General features: G+C 41.4%; 1 protein-coding gene across 3 annotated transcripts; it reads right to left on the bottom strand.

Moving 5' to 3' along the window:
- Positions 1-440: 440 nt before the first annotated feature.
- Positions 441-23866, bottom strand: FAM161A (FAM161 centrosomal protein A). 3 transcript variants are annotated; one of them, XM_046663329.1, is made up of 8 exons: positions 23584-23710; positions 22469-22579; positions 13298-13536; positions 10867-12024; positions 10336-10503; positions 8621-8720; positions 1487-1641; positions 441-1018 (listed from the first exon to the last, which is right to left on the bottom strand). In XM_046663329.1, the coding sequence occupies exons 2-8, from the start codon at positions 22472-22474 to the stop codon at positions 880-882; spliced, it is 1965 nt and encodes a 654-aa protein (XP_046519285.1). In that variant the 5' UTR covers positions 22475-22579; positions 23584-23710; the 3' UTR covers positions 441-879. The 3 variants fall into 3 exon arrangements, with proteins under 3 accessions (XP_046519285.1, XP_046519283.1, XP_046519284.1); XM_046663327.1 differs by lacking the exon at positions 22469-22579 and having other exon boundaries at positions 23584-23866; XM_046663328.1 differs by lacking the exons at positions 10336-10503; positions 22469-22579 and having other exon boundaries at positions 23584-23866.
- Between the last annotated feature and the right edge of the window lie 2889 nt (positions 23867-26755).

The following is a 26755-nucleotide window of genomic DNA, read 5'->3' as shown; positions in this document are numbered from 1 at the left end:
AATAATATGTAAAAAGTTGAGCACAACTGGCTCTAGTATTAAATCTGAATTACTTTGGAGACTTGCCTTGGACAAGTTGGTATGCACAATTTCATCATATATAAAACAAGGTTGATATTTGCCTCCAATTATAATAATTATTTCCATCTGTCATAACACACAGGGTTAAAAAAACTAGTATAAAAATTTTTCTAATAATTTACACACCAAAAATAATTTGGAATAAAACTAGAGGTAAAGAGAAAAAGTGATGATGATATGGATAATTTAATAGTAAATTCTCAGTGCAGAAATGAATGTAAATTTGCAAGTATCTATTTTTTTCTATGTTTTAATAGTTTTTTTAAATGGCTCAGATAAGAAACTTACAATGCCTAGTAAAACACGTTTGAGGGTTCATTTTGTGGGATACACTGCAGAGAAAAAGAATAGGCAAATAGTCTAATTTTAAAATATTTATTGATTCCTGCTTTCCAGAGAAATTTTTTCAAACAAATCACAAAAGGCCAATACCTCTCTCTGCCCTCAATGCTAAGCCATTTTTTTCCACCAAAAATAATGAAGTAATGTATATTTTTATAATTAATCAGTTTGTGACAGCTGTGATTCAAAAACGCTTTTTAAAAATACAAGTAAGATCAAAGTTGCAAACAGACAATATGCAGCAATTAAAAACGCTGAATAGGCAAAGCCTAGTCTAACTGACCAAATGACCAATGAGCTGGATTCGGCCCTTTCAGGCGATGGAGGATTTTGCTTCAGTGCCCTGCACATATGGGAGGGGTTCCCATCGACATTCTTAACACCACACGCGCGGCTGCTGACACCGAGGCTGCAAACACCAGTGTGGCACAGAGAGGAGGCCCTGCTGATTCTGTTTTATTCATCAACAGATTTTTCTTCTCCACTCTCTTCATCAGCTTCATCTTTTTCCTTGCAAGAATCCTGGCTGTTGGTATCAATAAAATAATTTTCTTCCTCATTCTCTCTTTCTTCTAGTTTTTCTTCTCCATTAAAGCTAGAGGAAGAAATTTATCAATCTTTCAAAGGAAAAATGATTTGGTTTAAAGGTAAACAAACCCTTTGCAATATATGCCATCAGGTAGTCATTCTTCATCAAGTGTATGAGCTCCAGTTTATCAAGAAAACTCTATCAAAGTGCCAACTGGGGAAGTAAATATTCCTCTGAGAACTAATTTATTTCAAAACTTGATTGACTCTTTAAACTTCATTTGGAAGCATGTTATTATTTTCATTATTTCAGTCAGAAATTTAAACTATTCTGCTTTAAAAACAAGATACTTCATCGCTGGGTAATATTTTGAATGTGTCAAACATGTTAAAGAATCAATATGTTTTACAACAGTTCACATGTATTGCATTAGGTAAAATACCTTTTTAGAATATCATAGAACAGAATTTTATGCTTTCCTGCAGGTAAGAATTTTTTCAAAGGTAAACCATTCAGACATCTCACATATGTTACCTTTCTTTTTCTTCAGTGAAACTTTTCATCTCTTGATCGGTGAGGAACTCAAATATTTTTCCACTTTGGCCTTTCTTTGAAACAAACTCATCAGATATTCCTAGTGCTTTTAGGGTGTTAGAGTATTGCTTTTCTGCTGCCATTCTTGCATTTTTCTATAGGAAAGACAAACCTTTTTAGACGAGAACAAAGGACTTTAAATTTCCACTAAAAACATATGGGTTAAAAGCACAGGTGAAAATTAAATTCAATAATCACAGCCGTTTGAAAATATGCATACCCTCTGACCAGCGACCCCACTCCTAGGTATATCCCCAGAGGGACTCCTACATATGTGCCCAGGAGACATGTGCAAGAATGTTCGGGATAGTACTGTTTGTAACAACTCAAAACTGGAAAAACCCAAATATCAATCAACACTGGGATGGATAAATAAAGTGTGGTCTATTCATATAACAGAGTAAAATAAAGCAATGAAAATGAATGAACAACCTGGAGGATCTCACAAACATAATACAGAGCAAAAGAAGCAGAATACAAGCGTACATAGAGTAGGATTCATTTACAGAAAGTCCCCAAACAGACAAAACTAAACTACATTGTTTGGGGATAGGTACATAGGTGGTAAAACTGCAAAGAAAAACAAGGAAATGCTTATCTCAAAAGTTGGAATGGGGGCCGGCCTGGTGGCGCAGCGGTTAAGTTCGCATGTTCTGCTTCTCGACGGCCCGGGGTTCGCCGGTGGGGATCCCGGGTGCGGACATGGCACTGCTTGGCACGCCATGCTGTGGTAGGTGTCCCACATATAAAGTAGAGGAAGATGGGCACGGATGTCAGCTCAGGGCCAGGCTTCCTCAGCAAAAAGAGGAGGACTGGCAGTAGTTAGCTGAGGGCTAATCTTCCTCAAAAAACAAAACAAAACAAAACAAAACAAAGTTGGAAAGGTGGTTACCTCCAGGGGAGAGGGAGAGAGTTTTGATCTGGGAGGGCCAAACAGCATTTCCGGAATGCTGGCAACGCTCAATTTGTTAACCTGGGTGGTGGCCACATGAGTTTTGATCTATAATTATTCTTTATACTGAATCTGTTTCATACACTTTTATGTCTATTCAAGGATATCTGGAGAAATCTATAAGAAAATAAGTTTATGTACTAGTTATCAGAGTGTTCTTTTATTTTACGTGCCTATTGTAATTTTTACTCTTTATAAGCCATATCTCCGACCCACCAAAGATGATAAAATCATCGGTGTTATCTTTACTTTGTGGAGGAAGCCATGGATACAGCAAAAAGAACATGAATTTACAACTGGGTTCAAATCTCCAAAATATTACTTCCTGGCTTTGGGACCTGTGGAAGTTGTGATGACCCTCTCATATCTGAAGCAAGCTTGAAGTCCTCACAGTTCCTGAGCCCACAGGCTTTAGGGAGCCACAAGACTAGGGTTCACACTAGTGCCTCAGGTTTAGTCCACTTCTAGCTCCTGTGAGTGGATATGAACTAGTAGTATAGTGCCAAGAATTAGCATCTGGACCTCAACGAAAGCAAGGTAACTAGGAATGGCCCAGTTCCAATGTACCAATGGTATCTCATACTGGAACGGGTGTGGGAGAGCACCCAGACTTGCCCCCAAATTTAACAAGTAAGGAAACCAAGACACTCCTTCTACCCACGCTGAGGTTAGGTGGTTTGCTTATGGTCACAGGATAGTGAGTGGCAGAACCAAGTCTCTTTACCCTTTTCTGGGTCTTTTTCACTCCACCATGCTGCTTTCGCTAAGTGGTAGTAGTCATCCCGGAGTTTGAAGGTAGCCTAAAGCCTGACTTTAGCAATGCAGGTGTCAGATATTTGCCTAACCCAGGGACTCCAGCATACTGAGGGACCATGGAGTCTAGTGTTCCACGGGAGAAACCAAAATAGCAAAGACTGATTACAGCGGATAAAACTATCACCAGTGCATTTCCTGACACTCTGGAAAATTGAGAAAGAAGCCCTTAAACTGCTGCTAAAATGCACCCACTGTGAATAACAACAATTTTTAGAAAAGTAAGTAAAAATGCATCCAGACCAACAGACAAGCCTTGGGGAAGTGAAAGGTATGGCAAAGTGAGAAGATGAGAACTATGCCTCAAAGACTGTAAGCAGAATGCAGAAACCCCAAACTAACTATGAATGCATTAAGAACAGTATATTAGAGTTAAGCAAATTAAATGCAACACAGATGAAAATGATACTAATTAAAGTTAGTGCTTGTAAGGCCTTCATCTGAATCTGGTTTAAACTTCGTTTTAATATCTACTCAGTTAATAGATCCCATGATTTCCACAAAACAGGACAACATGATTTGTTGTGTCCTGGTTCATAGGGTTAGCCTGCTGGGGGATAACGCAACAGCAGCAAAACTGCCATGAACACTTATAAATGGGTAAGGCACCAAACGGTGAGTGAGTTTATTGAACAGCAGCTGTTACTTAGCAGCGATAGTTACAGCAAAATAGACTACAAGAAAAAAATGTACTAATTTACATTAATAAAACCAAAGGAATGGTAAGTCACTGCCAGTCACTCTGTATATAGAATTGTCTTTTAATATTTTATATCACGGTGAATAGTGTGTAATTGTTCCTAAGTGAAACAATTATTTCCCCCTTGCATTTAACATTGCAAAAGAATTATAAAGACTATACGATAAAAGGAACAGTTAAAATAACTGTATGATTATTTTATTTTACTATTAAAGACTGTCAAAAAAAAAATTAGCTTTGGGGGCCAGCTTGGTGGCATAGTGGTTAAGTCCACACGCTCCACTTCGGCAGCGTAGGGTTCACAGGTTCAGATCCCAAGCGTGGACCTGCACACTGCTCACGAAGCCATGCTGTGGCGGCATCTGATATACAAAATAGAGGAAGACTGGCACAGATGTTAGCTCAGTGACAATCTTCCTCACCAAATAAATAAATAAATAAATAAAATAAAAAGGAAACCAAAAAAATAGCTTTGTTTCTTCAGGAAACCAAAATAACAAGTAAGGATAAAAATTTGTCTACAATCACTACCCTAGTTTGAAGGGAAAAAAAGGACTTATTTTTTATAATCATAAGTTTAGCTTATAGTAATTCTTTCATTTATTTAATAATTACTGAATACTTATTTTGTGACAAGCCCTCATGGGAGGTAAGAGATATATAGGAGGAGAAAAGTGTTTTGGGAAAATGGAACAGCATATGTGAGGACCAAAAGTGGTAAAAGAAATATCAGCTACGAAAGTAACCTATGTTTTCCACATTAAAATTTCTTTATGGGTTAAATTTCCCACACACCACTTATTTTGCCACGTTTTCTCTGGTGCTTAGAAACAGTGGGAATTCACAGCATGGCAAAACTGCTTATTAATGCTGAGACTCATGACTAATACATCAGGGTAGTGCTCTCAGCCTGGGCTAATCCCAGAGAGAAGATGAGAGGTCATTATCTGGCTAATTGGATCGTAATAGTTCAGTTTTGGCTCAACAAATGTTTAACATCTCCTTGTTGGCAGACATTGTCTGAGGTGCTGGGAATACAAAGATTTGATCACCACCTTTAAAAGTAATTAGCTGGAAGGAAAGATAGATTGTTAAACAGTTAATGTCCACACAATGTGGTAGGAGCAAAGACAGAAGTGTGCAAAGGGTAATGAAAGAACACAGAGGAAAGGGCACCAACCCAAACCGGGAAAACAGCAAGAAGTGATTTTATGCTAAGACCTGAAAGAGTAGGAGGAAAGATAGGAAGAGGCTCTAAGGGTGTTCAGAAATAGCAGGAATAGAGGTTTCACATTTGAAACTAATGGTTTTGTATGGCCTGAAAGTAAACGATGTACATAGTAAGGGGTGTGGGGAATGCAGTGGTAGATGAACTAAAGAGGTCAGCAGGGATTGAGCAGAGGATCCTGTATACCACGCTCAGACTCCTGGATGCATCTCTTGGGAGAGAGCAGGACAGCTTTGTGTTAAGTGTTCGGAAGCAGACTGACTTGGGTTACACTCCTAGGTCCATTATTACTAACAATAAGCCTTATGAGTTACCTTCTTGGAACGCCCTCTGTAATACAGGGATATCTTACCGCACTGTTTAGAGACTTCAGTGACAAGACCCCTTGATACCATTTGTTGAAAATGAGAACGAAGGGAATCAGTGAAAATGGATGATTGCCAGTGTCATCAGGGGCTATCAACTACCCACCCAGGGTTAACATTTTGGCAAGGGAATGAGAGTGGCAAGATGAAGATATAATGGATGGCTTTGCAAAAAGCAAGGAAGGAAAATTAGTCAAATCATTATAATAACTCAGGAAATAGAGGTTTCGCCTAGCATTTCACTATCAGGAATGGAGAAGGGCAGATCCAAAAATTATTTAGGAAGCAAATTTGTCAGTTCTCTCAGTGACAACTGAATAGGGAGAAAAAGTGGTTCCCAGTCATCTACATTATGGCCCAACCAAAACAGGAAATCAAAGACCAGGATTTAGGCTGGGGCTAGATGAATGTAAGATGCCAGTGGGAAACCTGGGCAGACATATCCACCAGACAATCGGACATAAAAACCTGCAGTTGGGAGCTGGAGATAACTACTGTGAGCCAAAAGTCAGTCACTTTATGCTGAGTAATGCAGAACAACTCATGATGATTTTTTCCCCTAAAGTTGAAACTGAGATGTTAAAAATAGAAACCCACCCCTTAAAACAAAAAGCATTACATAAAATTATATCCAAATCAGTAAGTAAAGGGTTCCCATAACTTTGAGAGATTTGTAGTATGTAAATTTACCCACAATACATGTTCCTGGTCCTCATTGAATCACTGACAAGGACAGTCCTGTAAGGACACCCATCTATCCCAGGTATGTGCTGGCAGGAAGCTCCAAATGTAACAGCTTGAAATTCACAACACAGCACCTGTAACCTCCACTGATTCTGTCTCTTGTTAAGCCACGTCACCCGTAGGAACCTCTCCCTTATGGGTACAAAAGAGAGGATGATCTGAAATTGACAAATCTCTCTTAAGGAAAAGACTGTAAAGCTGAGTGTAAATTTAGTAAATCCAGGATTCACTGTCTATAAGACCAAATTATTTTTCCAATAAAAAGTAAGTCCTTTCTACTACTCAGCCATAAGCAATGATGAAATCCGACCATTTGTGACAACATGGATGGACCTTGAGGGTATTATGCTGAGTGAAATAAGTCAGAGGGAGAAAGTCAAATACCATATGATCTCACTCATAAGTAGAAGATAAAAACGACAAAAAAAAAACCACATAGCATTGCAGATTGGACTGGCGGTTACCACTGGGGAAGGGGGTAGGGGGGAGGGCAAAAGGGGTGATTAGGGTCACACGTGAGGGGATGCACTATAATTAGTGTTCGGGTGGTGAACATGATGTAATGTATACAGAATTCGAAATATGATGTACATCTGAAAAAAATAAAAATTAAAGAATAAATAAATAAAAGAAAGTCCACAAAAGAAAAAAGGAAGTCCTCTGACTAATTGTAGATAAGATTGAAAATTATAAACTCACTTAAAAAAAAAAACTAATCAACAAAATGAAAAGGTAACCTACAGAATGGGAGAAAATGTTTGCAAATCATATATCTCATAAGGGGTTAATATCCAAAACATATAAGGAACTCATACAAGTCAACAGCAAAAAAACAAATTATCAAATTGAAAAATGGGAAAAGGATCTGAATAGACATTTTTCCAAAGAAGATATTCAAATGGCCAACAGGTACATGAAAAGGTACTCAATATCACTAATTATCAGGGAAATGCAAATCAAAACCATAATGAGATATCACCTCACACCTGTTACAGTGGCTATTATCAAAAAGATAAGAGATAAATGCTGGGGAGGATGTGGAGAAAAGGGAATCCTTGTGTACAGTTGGTGGGAACATAAATTAGTACAGCCACTATGTAAAACAGTACAGAGGTTCATCAAAACATTAAAAATAGAACTACCATATGATCCAGCAATTCCACTTCTGGGGATATATCCAAAGGAAATGAAATCACTATCTTGAAGAAATACCTGCACCTCCACATTCATTGCAGCATTATTTACAATAGCCAAGACATGGAAACAACCTAAGTGTCCAGTGAAAGATGAATGGATAAAGAAAATGCAGTACACACACACACACATACACACACACACACACACACACACACACACTGGAATAGTATTCAGCCATAAAAAAGAAAGTCATGCCATTTGTGACAATATGAATGGACCTTGAGGGCATTATGCTAAGTAAAATAAGTTAGATAGAGAAAGACAAATACTGTATGATCTCACTTATATGTGGAATCTAAACAAAAACACCAAACACATAGAAAAAGTAATAAGATTTGTGGTTACCAGGAGGAATTTGATAAAGGTAGTCAAAAGGTACAAACTTCCAGTTATAAGATAAATAAGTACAGGAGATGATGTAATGTACAACATGATGACTATGGTTAACACTGCTGTATGGTATATCTGAAAATTGCTAAGAGAGCAGATCCTACAAGTTCTGCTCACAAGAAAAACAAAACTTTTTTTTTGATAATTACATGAGGTGATGGATGTTAACTAAACTTATGTGGTAATCATTTCTTAATATATGGATGTCAAGTCATTATGCCGTACACATTAAACTTATATAGTGCTGTATGTCAATTATATCTGAATGAAACTGAAAAAAAAAAAAAACCTGGCAGAAATAAATCTGATTCAGTTAGCCATTTTGTTTCATTTTTTAATTCTTCAAAGACCTCTAAATCATATAATGAAGCCTCATCTTAGTATTTGGCTAAGATGGTACTAAAAAGAGACCAGCCATTAAAAACAGGTTGTGAAACTATTATTTTGAAAATGACTGGATTAGCACCATGTTCTTTATCAAGCTCACATGCCGCATGAACAAGATTCCACGCTCAGATTTTAAGCAAAATTACTCACTTGACTGATTTGATGAAGCTGTCACAGAAATGATACTATGTCTCAATAAATTATATAACACATAAGAAAAACAGACTGTAAATTAGGAGCTGGAGATATTTCAAAAAAAAAAAGCTGACAATAGCTCTTAAATTCCAACGAACACAACCTGAGCAACTCTTTCAAAGAGTAGTGGCCTGTTTTTTAATTTTTCTTCTCTTTCTTCTAGTTCTCGTCGGTATTCTCTCATCCTTTCCTTTTCACTCTTTCTAAAATCAAATAAAAGGAATGGAATTTTAAAAAGAATTTGCACATATAACATTTAGCTTAGATGACAAATCAGAAATTAAATTATGAGCACAGTTTACCACAATTCCTTTTCTAAACTGGCAAATTTGCATGGAGTGCAGAATAAAAATGCCAGGCTCTGAGAGCACACATTTTACATCCTGGCAACAGTCTGGGTATTTCGAGGTTCTCAAATCTTCAAGACCTAACGTGTTAAGGAGCTTCAAACTGGCCTGAGGAGATAAATGAATGCCCTCTTAGCTCATTTATAAGTGGATAAAACCAAGAAAATTTCTTCCAAATTAGATGTCTTCTCTTTAAAGAATTTCTTCTGAAAACAAGACCTTGTTCTTCTTCTTCCCCTAAATGAGATCTCCTATAGGTTGGTGGCAAAGTTAATTAAAAGGGAGCAGGTGAGGGGAGAAATATGGGAATATAACAGAGCAACAGGAACCAAAATACATAAATTCACAGTAAGTGTACTTATTATTTGGACAAGATCCTATAATGAATTAAACAATGCTATTTTCTCTATGTAAAATATACTAACTTTACCAAGATAATAAAACTTCGTGGATTACAGAAAATAATTATACTATAAAATGATAATTAAATATACAAAAGTTGGTATTAAGAAAAATCCAGTTTACTTTTCTAAGGAATTTTTTACTCAAGTTCATCAAATTAAGCTCCCTGGATCAATGAATTACACTGATAGACATTATAAAGGAATATATATATAATATATATCATAAAGGGATATAATTATTATTATACAACATATACATTCAAAAAGAAATACCTGTAATTAAAAGCAAATATAGATTTTTCGGGGGTACTTATAAATCAGATTACAAATTAATAAACTATATTACTTACCCAGCTTTCGGGGAGATATTTTCCTATTTAAATATGAACATTTTTATGTCACAACATAAAAACGTTCCTCTGGAATACTGGTTTTCAAACTTTGTACTGCAGAATTCCAGTGTTCTGTAAAGGGCTTCTGCAAATATTTTTATTTACTTATATTAAAACTATAACAAAATGCAACACATACCACTAACCATTAACACACGTGTTAACTGACACATAACTGATGGTAATTAACATCAATGTGTTAATTTGTGCTATCAGATTTCATGCAGACCTTAGAACAAAGCTCTCTGACACACCTGTTTATTGAGGAACATTCTGAGATTACACAGCAAGCTGTTAAAAAGGAGCTTTATCTGTGTGAATCAAGATTTTTCTCAATATTGTACTGTGCAATCTAGAATAATATAAAGAAAAAGATTCGATGCTGATGTAAGATTACAACTATTAACTAAGGCCACAATATAAAACATTTCTGTTCATCAACATGGCTTCATGGTCCTCACCATGAGGTGAGCCTACATGTTGGTTCTCACCAAGAGGTGAGTGAGTGAGTGTGAGCGTGTATATCTATGTTGAGTACAAGTAACTGATAGTACTTGAATCCAGAAACGAAAATACCAACACTAGTCTGAATCTGTTCATATATTGGTATTTACTGATTTAAAAAACACAGTTTGAAAACCAGTGATCTGGAAGTTCAGGATTCTTTCATGATACCTCAGAGATTTTACTCTGGATTTAGACATTTGAGCTAAACTTTGATGTGAGTCATAAGCCTTAGCTCGAGTCGTCAGGAGTTTCTGCAATTCTTTCATTCTTTGCTTCTGCTTAGTTAGGATCCGATTTCTCTCTTCTTCCAACATTTTCTTTTCCTCAAGTGATCTCCTGAGGACAACAAACTAAGGCTTAATTCACTTCAAGCCAATGAGAATGTTGTTTAGCAAAGATTTAACACAGGATAATTCAACAGTCAAAAAAGGAAACCTTTGAAAAGGATCTGACTTGTGAAGTTGGAAATCAATAGACTGACTGTAACCCTTTCTATCCCCAAAGATTCATAAAATGGAAAATACATTCATTTCTTCGAAAAACACTCTCTGGCAAAATGTTCTACATTACATAGTAAAATATAGCACAAATACAGTAACTTCTTCATATTTTCAAATTCACCAACATAAAATCAATAAATAGCTGTATACACGATTCTAGCAACCACGCGTCACTCAGTCCTGTGTCCCAGGTACTCACCTTGTGGCTTGTTCTCTTCCTCTGGAAGACACTGTGGGCACCACAGGGCTGCCGTTACAAGGCACAGGCCTTGCACTTGCATTTCTTACTGGTAACTTGCGCCTTGGAGACAGATAAGGCCAACGCGTTTCTTTTAAATTTTCTTCATCTGCTTCAATGTCTGCCAAAATTTTCTCTCTTTTAGTGGATGCATGTGAGCTGGCTGCTTGAAGATCAGATGGTTTAGAGGCTGTTAGGAGTTTTGGATACTTCTGTTGTGAGAGGTATCTCTCAGGAAGGTTTTCCAAATCAGCAGTCTGGCACCTCAACTTGCATTTACACTTCAACTTTTCAGGCTGTTCAGGATACTTGGGCTTCCTTGTAGCAAAACTTCTACCAGCTGGCCTACGAGGCAGAGTGGATGAATTCTGTAAAAGCTCTTGGGCTCTCAGCTGCATCCTAATGTTTCTACAGAGCTCTCCTTCCTTTAACTTGTCATTGGTAGTTGAACCATAAGTAGATCGAGGTATTGGTCTGGCTTTAAATCGATTTGTTTTCTTTTTAGACTTAACAAAGTCTCTCAGCTGCTTTTCCCGAATTGCTCGCTTCTGTTCCTCTCTTGCCATAAACTTAAATGGCTTTTGTGACGCCAAAAGAGCTTCTTTGTTCTTCTCCTTCATAGACCTCCTCCGTTCTTCATTTTGCTTGACTATATCGCAGTAAAGGGGAGAAAAGACAAATTCGGGAACTGGATTAGCTCGGAATTTTTTCTTACACTCTGAATCATCATCTTGTTTTTTGAGCAGTTTGTCTACCATTTCAATATCTGATCTAGATTTCATGTTCTCTTTTTTCTTCTGCTCTCTAACCATCATTTGAAAAGGCTCAGGTACTGTAATCTTTGGCACCCATTCTTTTGGTTTCTTCTTTGCTTTTTCAACTGCTGGGAAGTCAGCATCTTTACACTGAATATAATCTTCAACAGAAAAGTCTGTCCACATGTTGTTGATGAGCTCCTTAGCATAGGTCATCATTCTGTTTTTCTTAGGATACTCTTTTTCTAAGTTGGGCAACTCGTCTTCAGAGGAAGACATAACCACGGAGGAAGACTGACCTAAATCAGGCTCTGAAGGCGATGTCATTAATGAGACAGGATGATAGTTCTCTTCTGATACAGACCTAAGTGAGAGGAAGAATTAAGTTATATTTTCAGTTGTACGTGACCAAACATAAAAATTAAGAATTATATATTTTCTAAGATCAAAGTATAATCAGTTAGAAGATTGGAGCTGGATAGGGCTTGTAAAAATTATCACTGTTATTTAGAATTGAGCTGGGAGAAAAATTATCTAATTCGACTCCCTCATTTCACAGGGGAAGAACCTGAGACAGCAGAGGCTCCTTGTGTCTAACCTCGATTGAGTTCTCCACGTTTTCCAAAGTCACCATCTTAAAACATACCTCTGATCATGGCACTCCCCTTCTTGAAACTTTTCCATGGCTGTCATCGTTACAGTCGAGTCTAGATTATAAAGCCCTTCAAGACTAGCCCCTGCCCACCTTTCCAGTTCTGCATCTCGCCTCTCCCTACCCGCACGTCACCGTTCTTAAGTCACATCCAAGCATGTGAAGTTCCTCACACACCATGATTTCTCATGTCACCATGCCTCTGCACACATGGTTTCTGCTGCCTAGAAGGCCACTCCTTGCTTCCTGCCTCTGCTGCAGCTACACCCCCTTTAAGACTGAACTCAGATGTGACACTTCAGTAGAAAATTCCCGCCTGCATCCCTCCACCAACACCCTGACATGATCAACTGCTTCTTCCTCTGACTCCATAACACTTTGTTACATCCTTCTGTATTGCAATATTTTGGTTCTCAGCTAGTCTTTGAGCTCCTTGAGGGCATCCTGATTCTGACTCAGTGCCCAGGCAAGGTCTGGCACACAGGAGATGTGCAATCAGCACTGACCAACTGGATAAGGTAAGGGACTTGCCTCAAGTTTCAAAACAAGCGAGTTTATAGCAGAAATGGGTCTTGAAATGACAGGCTATTTTGAAAACTTGAATCAGATTTATATCTTAGTCCTGAACTCTTTGTACTATACCTTTAAGGAACTCATGTTAATCCACATATTATAAAGGGCTTTTAAAACTAAATTTTAATGTTCATCATTTAAAAATGGCCCAGACTAAATATTTTGATACATGTCTACAGTTCTATGAGTGGTGGGTTACAGAAAAAAGACCAAATGGCCACCAAATGATCCTTAAAGCAAGAAGTCACCTAGTAGGTTATAAGCCATTAAACATTTTGAACAAAATCCCACCTCCATATATTATTAAAAGTACAAAGGGATATTTGAGAGAAAATATTCTGAAACAATTTTATTCTGCAGTTTTAGTGCATTTTATTTTACAGTCAACCAGTAACATGATGTACAAACTTACCCGGAAGAGACACTAGAATCTTCTTCTCTGATGATCATTGGCTGAACCTCCTTTAAATTTAATTTATTCTGGTACATTTTCTCTAACTTTGCCATAGTTTCCATGTGGGCAGCCTTCAGCTCTTCTAGTTTCCTGAAATATTCTTCATTAGAGTGGAAAATATCAGAAAAGTCCACAAAGTCCTCACAGCTTACACGTGCTTGTTCATCCACCCCAGAAACGTTGGTGCTAAAATCAGCCTGATAGGAGGAAAAACCTATTATACAGTGTTTGGATCTGATGGACAAATTAAGTTGACACTGATTCCCAATGCTGCTTCTGAAAGACTCCACTTAATTAGGTTATCCATTACTTGTGGGCTATATACCTACAATGGATTATGTTATTTGTGGGCTATATTTTCCCCTAATGATATTTTATCAAAAAAAAAGAGAGAGAGAAAGACCAAGTTGCCAGAAAATAAGTGCTATTTAATCCATTTTATAAAGGATGGTTAGATTCCCAGATCATGTACTAACCCATACATTATAAGCGGATAGAACCAAACCACCCTTTATCAAGAGCCTCCTTCTGAGTTGTAACTTTTAACTAAGATGAAGAACACAGTTCCTCCTGCTGCAAACCAAGCAAGCACAGCCCAATGCCCTCCCTCAGCTGGGCTCCCGCAGTGTGGGCCCCTAGGGTGTGCCAGTGGAGAGGAGACAGGGGAATGGAGAAGTCAGGGGAATGGGGGAAGGGAGGAGACAGAGTTCTCAGTGGCTCATCAAGGAGCCAAGGAGAAGCCCTCCTGGATGGCAGGGGGAGACCTCAGGAAGGAATAGGAGGGTGTAGGAGGGACTTTCAGAACAACCACTCCTGCGGGCAACAAGAGCAGTAGCTCCCACGGGTGACAGGGACTTCTGGAGTGACAAGAGAACAAGACTAATATGGTATAGTATAGCAACTATACATGGTATAGTTATTCCATATACAGGTCACGCGTGGAAGGGCTGGACTGATCTTTTCCCCTCACTTCTTTCACAGACCTCTCATAGTTTTTTCAACTGAAGCAACTAAAGAGGTAACACCCATTTTTCTCCATAAATATAAAAATTTTAATATTTTCTCAGTTGAGAAACAATTGAAATTATTTATGATACTAAGCATAAAAGGCTGCTAACCATGGTTTTAAATTTAGTCTCTGCTTGAAATAGACTCAAAATGAAAAAGGCGTATTGCTATGGAAAATTATAGGTCCAATCTGATATGACTCCAGGAAATAAATCTGAGTAGCTTGTCCCAACAGGATAATTCAGAAGAATCAACTGTTTATAATAGCTATAGATATGGTGTTTTGTTTTTAATGGGCTAAAGACAGTGTACAAGAGGCCAGTGTTGTACCACTTGGGGTGAGTTAGAGAAAACAGAGAAAAAAAGTGTTCTTCAATAGAACTGGTGTGCAGAAACTTATTAGCAACAAATCTATGACTTACAGAATTACTTTATGTATGTTATGCAACTCAGTTAAGAGAATTTCCTGCTATCTTCTCTTTCTGTGTGTGCTCCCACCATTACCTTCTCAGCTGTGGGGATGAGTACCTTGTCAATCTCCTCATTCATTAAATATTTAGAGACACCCAGCATTCAGCTAGCTGCTGAAAAGATAAATATCAGATAAAAACTCCACCTTCGAGAAGCTTCCAGCTAGTTTAGGAGAAGACATGTACATAAATAATCAACAGCAGACTCTGAATGAGAAAGAACTCCTGATTCCTGCCCACAAGCTGCTCCCAGCTGAGCAGGGAGACAGATGAGTGCCCACGTGTGTCCCAATATCAGACACCTTGTGAGCTCACAGAAGGAACACCTAATTCTGACCAGGGGAAAAGCGGAGGCAGAATTTGCAGAGGTGAGCCGAACTAGACACATAGAGTTGGATGAGGACAAAGTTTACCACATCAGGAAAGCAGAGAAAAACAAAGAAACCCAAGGCACAGTGCTGGAGCATTCATCATATGTTACTTCATGATGACGCAATGGGCAGGTCCTCCATTCTCAATGAGGAAACTGAGGCTGGCAGGAGTTAGGAGACCTGTCTGCAGTCACAGAGCTAACAAGCAGCAGAGCTGGGATTCAATCCCAAGTCTGATAGGCTCCAAAGACACAACACACTCCTCCCAAGGGCAGGAAGGGTTTTTAGCCACCAGAGGAAGGAATAGTGATGACATGCTGAGAGAGAGGTAAATAGTCTAAGTGGGGCTGGGGAACAGGGTATATGGAGCACAGGGGAGGGTGGGAAACAAGGTGAAAAAGGCAAGTCAAGAGCCCCAACTGAGAGCCTGGGTGGCCAGGTCACAGGCAACAGGAGCCTTGAGAGATGTGAGCAGAGGAGTGACATGGTCACTAATGCTCAGAAGGATTCTTCTGGTAGCAAGTAGGGTGGAGTGAAGGAAAGCAAGGTTAGCAGCAGTTAATGGGCTGCCGCAAAGGTCTGAGTTAGAGTTATTAAGGGCAGAATTAAGGGAGAAGTGCCAGGGACAAAAGAAAGGAGGCGGCCTCAGGAGACTTAGGAGACTGAAGCATCAACTGGACAATGGCCTGGACTGTGGGCAAGAAATTGAAAAGATTTCTGTTTGGAGTGCTGTCTAGGTAGACGATGGTCTGCCATTCATCAATATAGGGAACACAGGGGAGGAGAATCTTTTAGGGAAAGGAAACTAACCTCTTAGACACATGGAGTTTGAGGGGATAGGAGGGCAACCAAATGTCCAGGAAACAGGTGGGTAAATATATCTGGAGACCTGGTAAGAAGGCTGGGCTGGAGATGGAAATAGGAGAGCCACCAAAGCACACAGAAGTGGCAGGTGCAGCTTGGATGTAGATAACGCTGCCTGGGGAGAGTGGGGGCAATGAGAGACAAGAACCTGAGGATGGAAACGTTGGCAAACACCAACAGTTACATAAGCAGTGAGAGGAGGACTAACATGAAGTAGAAAGTGGTCACGAGAAATACAAAGACCAAGTGATAAGGGCATTCAAATGAAGGGAGCTATTGTTTGGTTTGAGTCTGGAAGAAGAGAGAAGGCTTCCTGGAAGAGGTGATATTTGAGTTGAGTTGAAGAATCAAAGAATCTGAAGGATCAGAGAGAGTGTAGGAGGAAAGAGGGAAAAGGCATTCCAGACAAAGGTAATGACATTAGCAAAAGTGGCAGGGTTGGGAGGGATGGTGGAGAGCAAGGTGCATACAGTTGCAGGATAAGAGGAGAGTAAAATGCATAAAGCAGGGCCCTGCCCGGTGGCACAGAGGTTAAGTTCGCAGGATCGGCTTCGGCAGCCAGGGGTTCGCCGGTTCAGATCCCGGGTGCAGACATGGCACCGGTTGGCAAGCCATGCTGTAGTAGGCATCCCCCATATATAAAGTAGAGGAAGATGGGCATGGATGTTAGCTCAGGGCCAGTCTTCCTCAGCAAACAGAGGAAGATTGACAGCAGTTAGCTCAGGGCTAATCTTCCTCAAAAAAATAAAAAATTAAAAAAGGCATAAAGCAATTTTGGGAAGCAAGCCTGGAAAGGGAGGTTAGGGCAAGGAAGAGGTGGTTACCATGTCTTGTCTACTCCTGGCTCCTGACCACTCACTGTTCACCTGGTTTCAGCCCCCTTATGACCTTTGAAAGGGCTGGAAGTCAAGTGACTTTTTAGTTTGGAGTGTTCTCATGACTTGGAGAAAGATTGCAGACATGGTGTGGGATTCTCACTCTCATTCAAGCCTAGGTTCCATACTTCTTAGCCACGTGATGTGAGCTCTGACCTTTCGAACATCAGCCTTCCGATACAGAAAGTAGGTGTGCCAGGTGTTAAACTACTGTCTCTCAGCTCCAGTGCCATTCTTCTACACCCTGATATGTGATACTGGGAATGGGACTCTGCAAACCACGTTTCTTCTTTGCCAGCTGCTCCCCGCTAGACTCTGCCTAAAGTAGGGCTAGAAGGAGACTGCAAGGCTGGAGGAGGAAGAAGGGACTTACTCCTTCCGTTACTTCTCTGCCTGCGTCACCCCAGTAATGGTTCTTCCCTAGGCAGCAGTAGTTCATTCTGGTAGCAGTGGTGGATTCCAGTTTGCAGTTTTTCCGATGCTCACAGAATCAGCAAAATCAGCTCGGGTCCTTTGGATTTGCTGTTCCCTCTCCCTGGGATGCTCTTCCTCCAGATTATCTGCAGGGCCAACTTGCTCACTCTTCAGGTCTTTACTCAAATGTCATCTTCTCAACAAGGTCTTTACTGACTACCCTATTTGGAATTACAACCTCTCCCCCGACTCATGGTCAGCCTCCCTTTTCTGCTTTATTTTTCTCATAGGTGCTCACCACCAAAGGGCATTCTACATATCTTTACTTATTTATTTGTGTGTTGTATACGTGCCTATACCGAAAAGAAAGCATCACAAAGGCAAGGATTTGTCTGCTTTGTTCACGGTTGTGTCCCTAGTGCTGAGAAAAGTTCCTCACCAATGGCAGATACTCAATAAGTATTTGTCAGAAGAATGAATGTACAGCTAAAAAAATATGAAGTTCCCACCAAAGGAAGAAGACATGTATTCCCTCACAAAGGCCTGAATCATTCAAGGAAAAACTGGCTGCTCTCAAGAGCTATATTCTACTGAGTATTAAGGAAAGGGGTTATTTTCCCAAAAGTGTCATTAAAACAGGGAGGATATTCGAAAGAACTGTTTTTAGGCAAAAGCATCCATTTTCTCTCCATTCATTCTTCTAGAACATCCCTTAAAGGAAGGCCTTATAAAAATCATTTTCACAAAAAGGATAAAATTTATTTGGACCTAAAAAAACTGTTTGAAAAAGATATAGAAGGATGAGTAGCTTCTGAAGGGATGTGGCAGGTCTGAAAATTACACTTATGCACAGTATCCATTCCATTTCAGCTTAATATTGTTAACACTAGCTGCAACTTTTCAGATAAACTGGTCTCATAGTGTCTTACTAAAACAGATGAATGGTTAATAAGTGACTTCCAAGTCTAATTTCATCTTTAACTGTCTCTACATAGAAGAAAATATTTAGTAGATCAAACAACCTAGGCCAGGGACATTATTTTCCAAGAGCCTAAAATAGCGCCCTTTCCCTTTAATTGTTCAGCTTTTTGTGGAATGTTGTACCTGCAGCCACTAGATTAGAGGATAATCTTCCCTAGATTGGCTTGACCCATTTAGAGGATGACTCCTTCAGGCACATGTTCTTCATTGGTAATCAGCACCCATAATTATTTGTGCTGTAGTCTATCTAGTATCATCTGCAATTCTAGAATTTTTACTAAAAAATTTTTTTTCATTGAAAGGATTTGTAAGGAATGAGGCAGATCTACAGGTACTAACACGGGTAAAGCCCCAATAAATAAGAGAAAAAAAGCAAGTCGCAGAACAATATGCATATAAAAGATGCATCACATATTAAAATATTATGTACACAGGAGACAGGAAAAAGCCCAGAAGAATATATGTCCATTTCAAAACACTGAGCACCAGTGGGGAGGGAGGAGGGAACCCAGATTTTTTTTGGGGGGAGAGGTGTTAAAAGGGCCTAAGCTTGCCACAACTAGAAGGACCCACAACTAAAAAAATATACAACTATGTACTGGGGGAGCTTTGGGGAGAAAAAAGAAAAATAAAATCTTAAAAAAAAAAAAAGGGCCTAAGCCTTATTTATGACATTTGATATTTTAAAAGGAGAATGTGCTCATGCATTATTTCCATAATCAAAATGTAACCAAAAAAAAGGAATGTTTTGTGAATATAAAAACTGAGTAACTTCTAAGGGATACTCGATCTGCTTGGAGCCTCCTGTATTCCTCCTGGAAGGTGGCTCTCGCATTCCCCAAGCAACGCTGCTTACCTCTCCCTCGCTTTTCTACCTGATCCCACATCCACCCCTCAGCTGCCCATGATAACTCTTATATTTCTTTAAGAAAACAGAAACTATCAGAGGGAAATTCCCTCATCTTCTCACCTACAAAACTGATTGCTTCTTTTTTCCTTCTTCTTCTCCCCAAATCCCCCCAGTACATAGCTGTATATTCTAGCTGTGAGTGTCTCTGGTTGTGGATGTGGGATGCCGCCCCAGCGCGGCCTGATGAGCGGTGCCATGTCCGCAGACAGGATCCGAACCAGTGAAACCCTGGGCCGGTGAGGCATAGCGCGCCAAGTTGGCCACGGGGTCGGCCCCCAAAACTGACCGCTTTTGTGCCCCTTTTCTCCTTCCCTCCTGTTTCAGGGAAGAAACGTCCCTTCTCTTAGAAGAATTTGACGCTTTCTCTCATCATTAAAAAGAATGAATGTGGACTTCCACACTGTAGTGATATTCCTTCTACCACTGTAGCTGCTCCTAAATCTCTTTTGCCCTCTTTTTCTCTACCCGACCGTTAAATGTTGAGGTTTGTAAGAGTTCTACACTGAGCCCCTTCTCTTCTTTCTCTGCACTCTCTCCTTAGGCGACTTCATCCATTCCCATTGTTTTAGAAAGGTTGAAAACTCCCAGATAGAAATCTCCAGCCCAGACCCCACAGGACTACAGTTTCATAGGCCCAACTGCTTCCTACACATTTCTACTTGGTCCTTTCATAACATCTCAAATTTACCATGTTCAAAACTGAAACTTTGATTCCCAGCCAGCCTCTATCCCTATTCCTCCTCAAGTCATCTCCAATTCAGTAAACGGCATTACTGTCCGTGCAGCTAGTTTCTACTTTCCAGAAACCTGGAAACGAGCATTCTCGATTTCTTCCTCTTCCTTGGCCTTCACATCCAATCGAACAGTAAGTCCTATCCATTCTAGAGAAATCTGTCCCCTTCTTGCCATCTCCCCGGACCCTAGGTCCAAGCCACTGCCTCTGGCACCTGAATTACTGCAATAGCCTCCTAATCAACCTCCTTACTTCTGCTTTGTCAAACTCTCCAATCACTCTCCACAAAGCCATCAGAGTCATCTTTTAAAAATCTAAATAAGGGGGCCGGCCTGGGGTGATGCAGCAGTTAATTTTGCACATTCCACTTCTTGGCAGCCCGGGGTTCACTGGTTCGGATCCTGGGTGCGGACATGGCACCGCTTGGCAAAAGCCATGCTGTGGTAGGTGTCCCACGTATAAAGTAGAGGAAGATGGGCATGGATGTTAGCTCAGGGCCAGTCTTCCTCAGCAAAAACAGTAGTTAGCTCAGGACTGATCTTCCTCAAAAAAAAAAAAAAAATCTAAATAGGGGGCTGGCCCCATGGCTGAGTGGTTAGGTTCATGCACTCTGCTTCGGTGGACTCGGGTTTCACCAGTTCAGATCCTGGGCGCGGACCTGGCACTGCTCATCAGGCCATGCTGAGGTGGCGTCCCACATAGCAGAGCCCGAGCACCTACAGCTAGAATATTCAACTATGTGTTGGGGGGCATTGGGGAGAGGAAGAAAAAGAAAAAAGGTTGGCAACAGATGTTAGCTCAGGTGCCAATCTTAAAAACAGAAAAAAAAAATCTAAATAGGAATATGTCCTATCTCTTAAAAGCCTTCAAGGACCTCCCACTGCACCTATAATAAACACTTAACTCCTTACCTTGGTCTATAAGGCCCTGAATGATCAGGCCCTGCTCACCTCTCCAATCTCATCCCTTCCCCTCTTTCCCTCTCTCTTTTCCAGTCCTGCTGGCTTTCTTTTAGATACTTAATCACACAAACCTCTTTCTCTTCCTATCCTAGGGCCTCTGCGTATGCTGTTCCCTCTGCCTGAAATGCTTTTCCCCCCTCAACTCTTCAAACGGCTGCTTTCTCATCTATCAGGCATCGACTTAAATGTTAACTCATTTAAGTAGGTTCCCTCCAACTCCCTTTTTTAATCGTAGTAGCCTGTTCATTTCTTTCCCAACATTTCCTATCTTATAATTACTTGACTGTTGATTTTTTATTGTCTAACCTCCCACCAGACTGGAAGCTCTGTGACAACTTGAACAATGTCGGCTTAATTCACACTAAATAGTCAGTGACAAGCACCTACTAAACGCTAAAAATTCGCTGAAAAAGAGAAGGCCACCCCATCAGTCAGTGAAATTTTAACTGTGAATTATAGAATATTTCTTTGCCCATGTCATCATCAATCACACACCAAAGCCTATGAGCTGATACCCTCAGCTGAGGCTAGATTCAAGGAACATGCCTCAGGGCCCAATATGGGCACAGAGTCCTACAACGGGTGTGTGGAGGGGGTGGGCTTTGGTGAACCAAAGGACTGAAAGGGGCCTGTGACAGCTGGTTCTCTAATCAATCTTGTGTAGTGGGTACAGTATCTGAGTTTACTACATTTTACAGACGACAAAGTTGAGACAAATTAACCTTTAAAAGTCAAGGTAGAGGGGCCGGCCCCGTGGCCAAATAGTTAAGTTCGCATACTCTGCTTCCACGGCGCAGGGTTTCCCCGGTTTGAATCCTGGCTGCAGACATGGCACCGCTCATCAAGCCATGCTGAGGCGGCATCCCACATGCCACAACTAGAAGGACCCACAACTAAAATACACAACTATGTACCGGGGAGCTTTGGGAGAAAAAGGAAAAATAAAATCTTTAAAAAAAAAAAAAAGAAAAACATCAAGGTAGAGACCCAAGCCAAACGGTGAAGGCGGCCAAGCCTGGCTCCTGCACTGTCTTTCCTGTGCATCTTCCTCCAGCCCCAGTGTCCTCTGGCTATCAGGCCTACTGCGGCAGCTTATCCAGGTTTTGCTTCTGGATCCTTCAAGTGTGGTGGTCTCAGGACACTGCCAAACTCATAAGACTCAGCTTCCTTTATTTCGGGGGAGAGAGGGTGGTAGGATCCTGTCCCTCTGAAACCAGCTCATTACATAACTAGTCTCTCCTAAGGTAATGTTTCTAATACACATTTGCAGTTTAACAGGGCACTCTATACACACAGCTACAGAAATGACTGACTCCTCTACCACAGCAAGCCAAAACAGAATTTAATCTTCGGGCGAGTTGTTCAAACAACAGTTCCATTGGCAGTTATTATTATTACTAATTTATACAAACTGATCTTTAGATATGACACACATTCTGTCACTTGGTTCTCCTAACATCCCAGTGAGACAAGAAAGAGAGACAATTATTATAGTTCTTTTACAGATAGGGAAACTGAGATTGAAGGAAGTTATATCTTACTATCATCAGGCAAATGGCAGAGCATGGATCCTAATCCAGGACTCCAAATTCTTTTCCTCCCATCAAATTCTTTTCCTCCATCACTCTGCCTCCTGTGATGGCTCCTGAAACCTGTGTTGAAGGGAAACTTTATCATGAATGAAACAGGTCCTAGGACTCCGAGCCTGGTTCATGTTGAGGGTCTCACCCTGCCTTACTCTAAATAACCTCAAGCAGTTTATGTCTGTTGCTGAAATATTGACCATAAGAGGTGCTGCTACAGATTTTCTCATTAACAGTTTTAGTGCAGATTAAAGAGATTCGAATTCCAAAATATCTAGTGATTTCTATTAGCTCCAGACCATAATGTTTTGTACTGAGAAGCTTTGGACAAATAGTATTAAGAATCTTTAATTGCGGGTTAGGAGTTTTACATCTGCAGATTGCTAGTCAAAACTCAAGGTTCCCATCTTTTAAGTGAATGGAGCAGATGGCAGATTTGGCTCTCTACGTGGCAGACAGGTGTTCACGACACATTTGACACTGAAAATTGATCAGTGAAAAGGCTGTCTCACCCTACCCTGAAGCGACCTTTGGGAAACATTGGAAACTCAGTAATTTGCTTTTCTGGATGCTTAACTATATCTATGTCTGATCTACCCACTGAACTCTTGACGGTATAAACACTGCCTCTCATGTATTGTGTTAAGATGCACTAATAAGCAAGACCTTAGGTGACGACAAAACACAGCTGACAGCACGGCTGATACGCTTTATTTTTGTGGGTTATCCACTATAAGGTAGATCAGGTTTCCTCAAGTTAAAAAGAAAAGGAAATATCTATTCCAACAGATGTTAGAGCATAAGGAGTAAAGATCTGTACTTTGCACTCCAGAAATAAAGTAAATGCTGAGAAAGTTTTCAACTATCTCTTTGGTGAAAATTAAAAGCCTTTTCAAAGCCTCGGTTTTGAGCATTTTCCGTGGGGGCAGAGAGAAGGTAGTGGGCCAGCATTACCGGGTGGGGAGGATCTGGACAGGGCGCCCCGTGTCCCAGCCCGATCCTCAGCCCCGCGCGGACGCGGATCGGCCCTCAGCCGGCGCCCAGCCCCAGCCCACGTCCCGCCCCTGTATTACCGGCGCTCGCGCCGGCTGCACCGCCTCCTCCTCCTCTTCCTCTTCCTCTTCTTCTCCCTCCTCTTCCAAGGCCGCCGCCGCCGCCGCCAGGGCCTCTGAGGGGTCTTGGCGTTCGTATTGGGCGACCCGCGCTCCGGTGTTGCGATTTACCCCGCGGTCCGGGGTTTGGAAACTGGAGGCCAGCAGCTTTCCCGCTCGGTGCGAGGCGGCCATCACCTCGCCGCCCAGGCCTGAGCGCCCGCGCTGACCCGGGGAGGGGAAGCTGGCGCGGCCTCAGGCGACCCGGCGGCTCCTTGCTTGGGGCGGGCGGTTACTAGGGCCGCGGTAACTAGGAACGCTACAGGGGCCGCGAGGGGCCAAAAGTCACTCAAAATCCTCGCACGCTGCCGTAGACCTAAGACGGGCGTCACCTGGATAACAGGAGTCATTATCCTATCCTGAGTCTTTGTCGGTTTAGAGGGTTGGCTGGCACCTCTTCCCCGGTTTCGCGCCTCACCGCCTAAACGTAGACTTCTCACATTAAACACCTCGTTTTGTGCAAAAAACAGTGCATGAAATAACACGTTACGAGGACATGGCGGCGGCAGGAGAAAGCAGGGTATGCTACTGTATGGCGGGGGCGTCTGAACAGTGGCAAGGTTTACATCCTGCTACATGGTTCCCTCGGGAGCGGGAGAATGGGAAAGAGTGAGGTACGTTTTACTCTGATTGACTTGAGAGCTGGCAGAAATCGACCAATCCGAAGGAGGCTGCTAGTTATCCTACTCGTGTTTTTCTTGGCCTGACCAATAAAAGCCAGCGTTGGGTGGCTCCTGGACCACCCACCAGTGAGTGACGGTGCAGGTGTGTGAACTGGGCGGTTGCTTGCTTGGATCCATCAGCTTTATAGTGGTAGAGTTGGAGGGTGCGAGCGCTCACCAGTAACCACAGACACACTCCATCTCCACCTCACCCCATCAGCATTGCCCATTCGGGATTTGGGTGCTTCAAATGGTGCCCTGCCCCTACCCCGCGTGGCTGTAGGAGAGGCCTAGCCTTAAAAGAGCAGGTGGGATGTAGTCTCAGCCACCTGCTACCTAAGCTGCTTCTTGCTGAAGCTGAGGCTGCCGCAACCTCCCCTCCCTATTCTTTAGCCTCCTCCTGCCCCTGGCCCTCGTCACCATAAAGTTAGGCTATGCAGCGTGCGTGCGCTGCCCGGAACCCATCTCTGAGGTTTCAGCCTTTCTTGTTTCCAAGCCTTTCTTGTTCGCCGGTCTGGAGTGTTAACACCTGCAAAATCCCCTACTCCCCCACTTCCTTCAGGCTTCTCTTTGTTTTTGCTGAGATTTGCTTTGCACACTGAAACAGATGCTGGCTGGATTCTGAGCAGAAGCTGGAGTTGGAAGCCCATGAGGTATGGATGTCCCAAGTGTCCAGAGTAGGGACTTCCAGTCATTCATATGCAGCTGGTTCTGCGGCTGCATGTGCCCCTCTTGGGATTAGGTATAAACCTGACCCCAAACAGCAAGACAGGTCTAGATGCTGAAGCACTGACAATGGAAGATTAGGCAAGAATAGAATAGAAGGAATGAGTGTGGAGGACACAGTGTGTGTGTGTGTGTGTGTGTTTGTGTAGAAGAGCAGAAAAGTTTCCAGTCGCCAGCAATATTCCAAATTCACCAGCAATATTATAAATTTGCAGATATCTAATGACATAGCCTCAAAGTATATAGAACAGAAATGGACAGATCTACAAGAAGAAAATGACACGACTTACATCATTATAGGAAAAATTGTTTTTGCACTTTTTTTTTTTTGCTGAGGAAGATTTGCCCTGAGCCTACATCTGCTGTGAGTCTTCCTCCTTTTTTTCTTGAGGAAGACTAGCCCTGAGCTAACATCTGTGCCAATCACCATCTATTTTATATGTGGGTCGCCACCACAGCATGGCTGATGAGTGGTGTAGGTTGAGACCTGGGATGTGAACGTGTGAACCCCAGGCTGCCAAGCAGAGCACGCCAAACTTAACCACTACACCAGGGGGCTGGCCCCTGTTTTTGCACTTGTGAATTGAGATGGAATATATACACTGAAATGAATAGATCTTAAATGTATAGATAGATGAATTTTGACAAATGCATACACTCATAAAATCATACCCCTATTAAGATATGGAATATTTCCTTCATCCCAGAAAGACCCCTTGTGCCCCTTCCCACTTGGTTGCCCATTCCATCCCCTTGACTATTCTAGAACTTCATATAAATGGAATCATACAGTATGTACACTTTTTGCTCTCAGCTATTTTTTTGCTCAGTATACTGGTTTGTTTGTTTTTTTTAAAGATTGGCCCTGAACTAACATCTATTGCCAATCTTTTTTCTTCTTCTTCTTCTCCCCAAAGCCACCAGTGCATAGTTGTATATTCTAGTTGTAGGTCCTTCTAGTTCTGCTATGTGTGGCACTGCCTCAGCATGGCCTGATGAGCGGTGTTGGTTGGTGCCCAGGATCCAAACTGGAGATGGCCCAGGCCGCCGAAGCAGAGTGCCCGAACTTAACCACTCACCCATGGCTGGCCCCTATTTTTTTTTTTTTTTTTTGAGATTCATCCATGGTGTTGTATATATGAGTAGTCTGTTCCTTGTTAATTGCTGAATAGCATTCTTTGCTTAAAGAGATAATAATTTTCCAATACTAGAAGAATTTTCCTCTTTTTGTGCTATTCATAATGTAAAGATGAGGCATACTCTTAAATTTAATCTGCACTATTAGCATTGTCTTTATCAGTATCTTAAGTTTATCCATTCATCTATTGATGGTCATTTGGGTTGTTTCCATTTTTTTGGCTGTCAGTTTAGGTCCTTCAGGAAGCAGACACCAAGAAGGAATTAGAGGTGCAAGAGATTTATTGGGGGAAATCCCTGTGAAAGATAGAGAGGAACAGGAATGTCTTCAGGCCAACATACAGTCTGACACCCTAGAAAGGAGAGAAGGAAGGGAGGCTATTGTGTAGGAGGAGGTTGAAACTGCAGTGCAGCTCTGAGAAAGTCTCAGCTAGCGAAAAATAGCTCCAGCACTAAGATTGCTCATAGAGTTCCGCAAGGGGCAGAAATGGCTCAACCCTCCCAGCCCTGCCACCTTGATCACTGGCTGGAGCTCCCGGGGAAGAGCCTGTTCTCAGATGGAACACTGG

Source organism: Equus quagga, chromosome 5 (assembly GCF_021613505.1).
Source record: "Equus quagga isolate Etosha38 chromosome 5, UCLA_HA_Equagga_1.0, whole genome shotgun sequence".
NCBI classification, from domain to species: Eukaryota; Metazoa; Chordata; class Mammalia; order Perissodactyla; family Equidae; genus Equus; species Equus quagga.
Note: the sequence above shows the minus strand (reverse complement) of the source record. Positions and strands in the feature narration are given on the sequence as shown.

Bases quoted from the DNA above. Each gene is read 5' to 3' on its own strand.
- FAM161A (XM_046663327.1), bottom strand. From the start codon at position 23,796: ATGGCCGCCTCGCACCGAGCGGGAAAGCTGCTGGCCTCCAGTTTCCAA. The intron at 10,504-10,866 runs GTGAGTACCTGG...TGTTGTCCTCAG, and splicing joins GGAAGAGAACAAGCCACAAG to GAGATCACTTGAGGAAAAGA. The intron at 1,642-8,620 runs GTTGTGTTCGTT...TCTTTCCTATAG, and splicing joins TCTTTGAAAGAGTTGCTCAG to AAAAATGCAAGAATGGCAGC.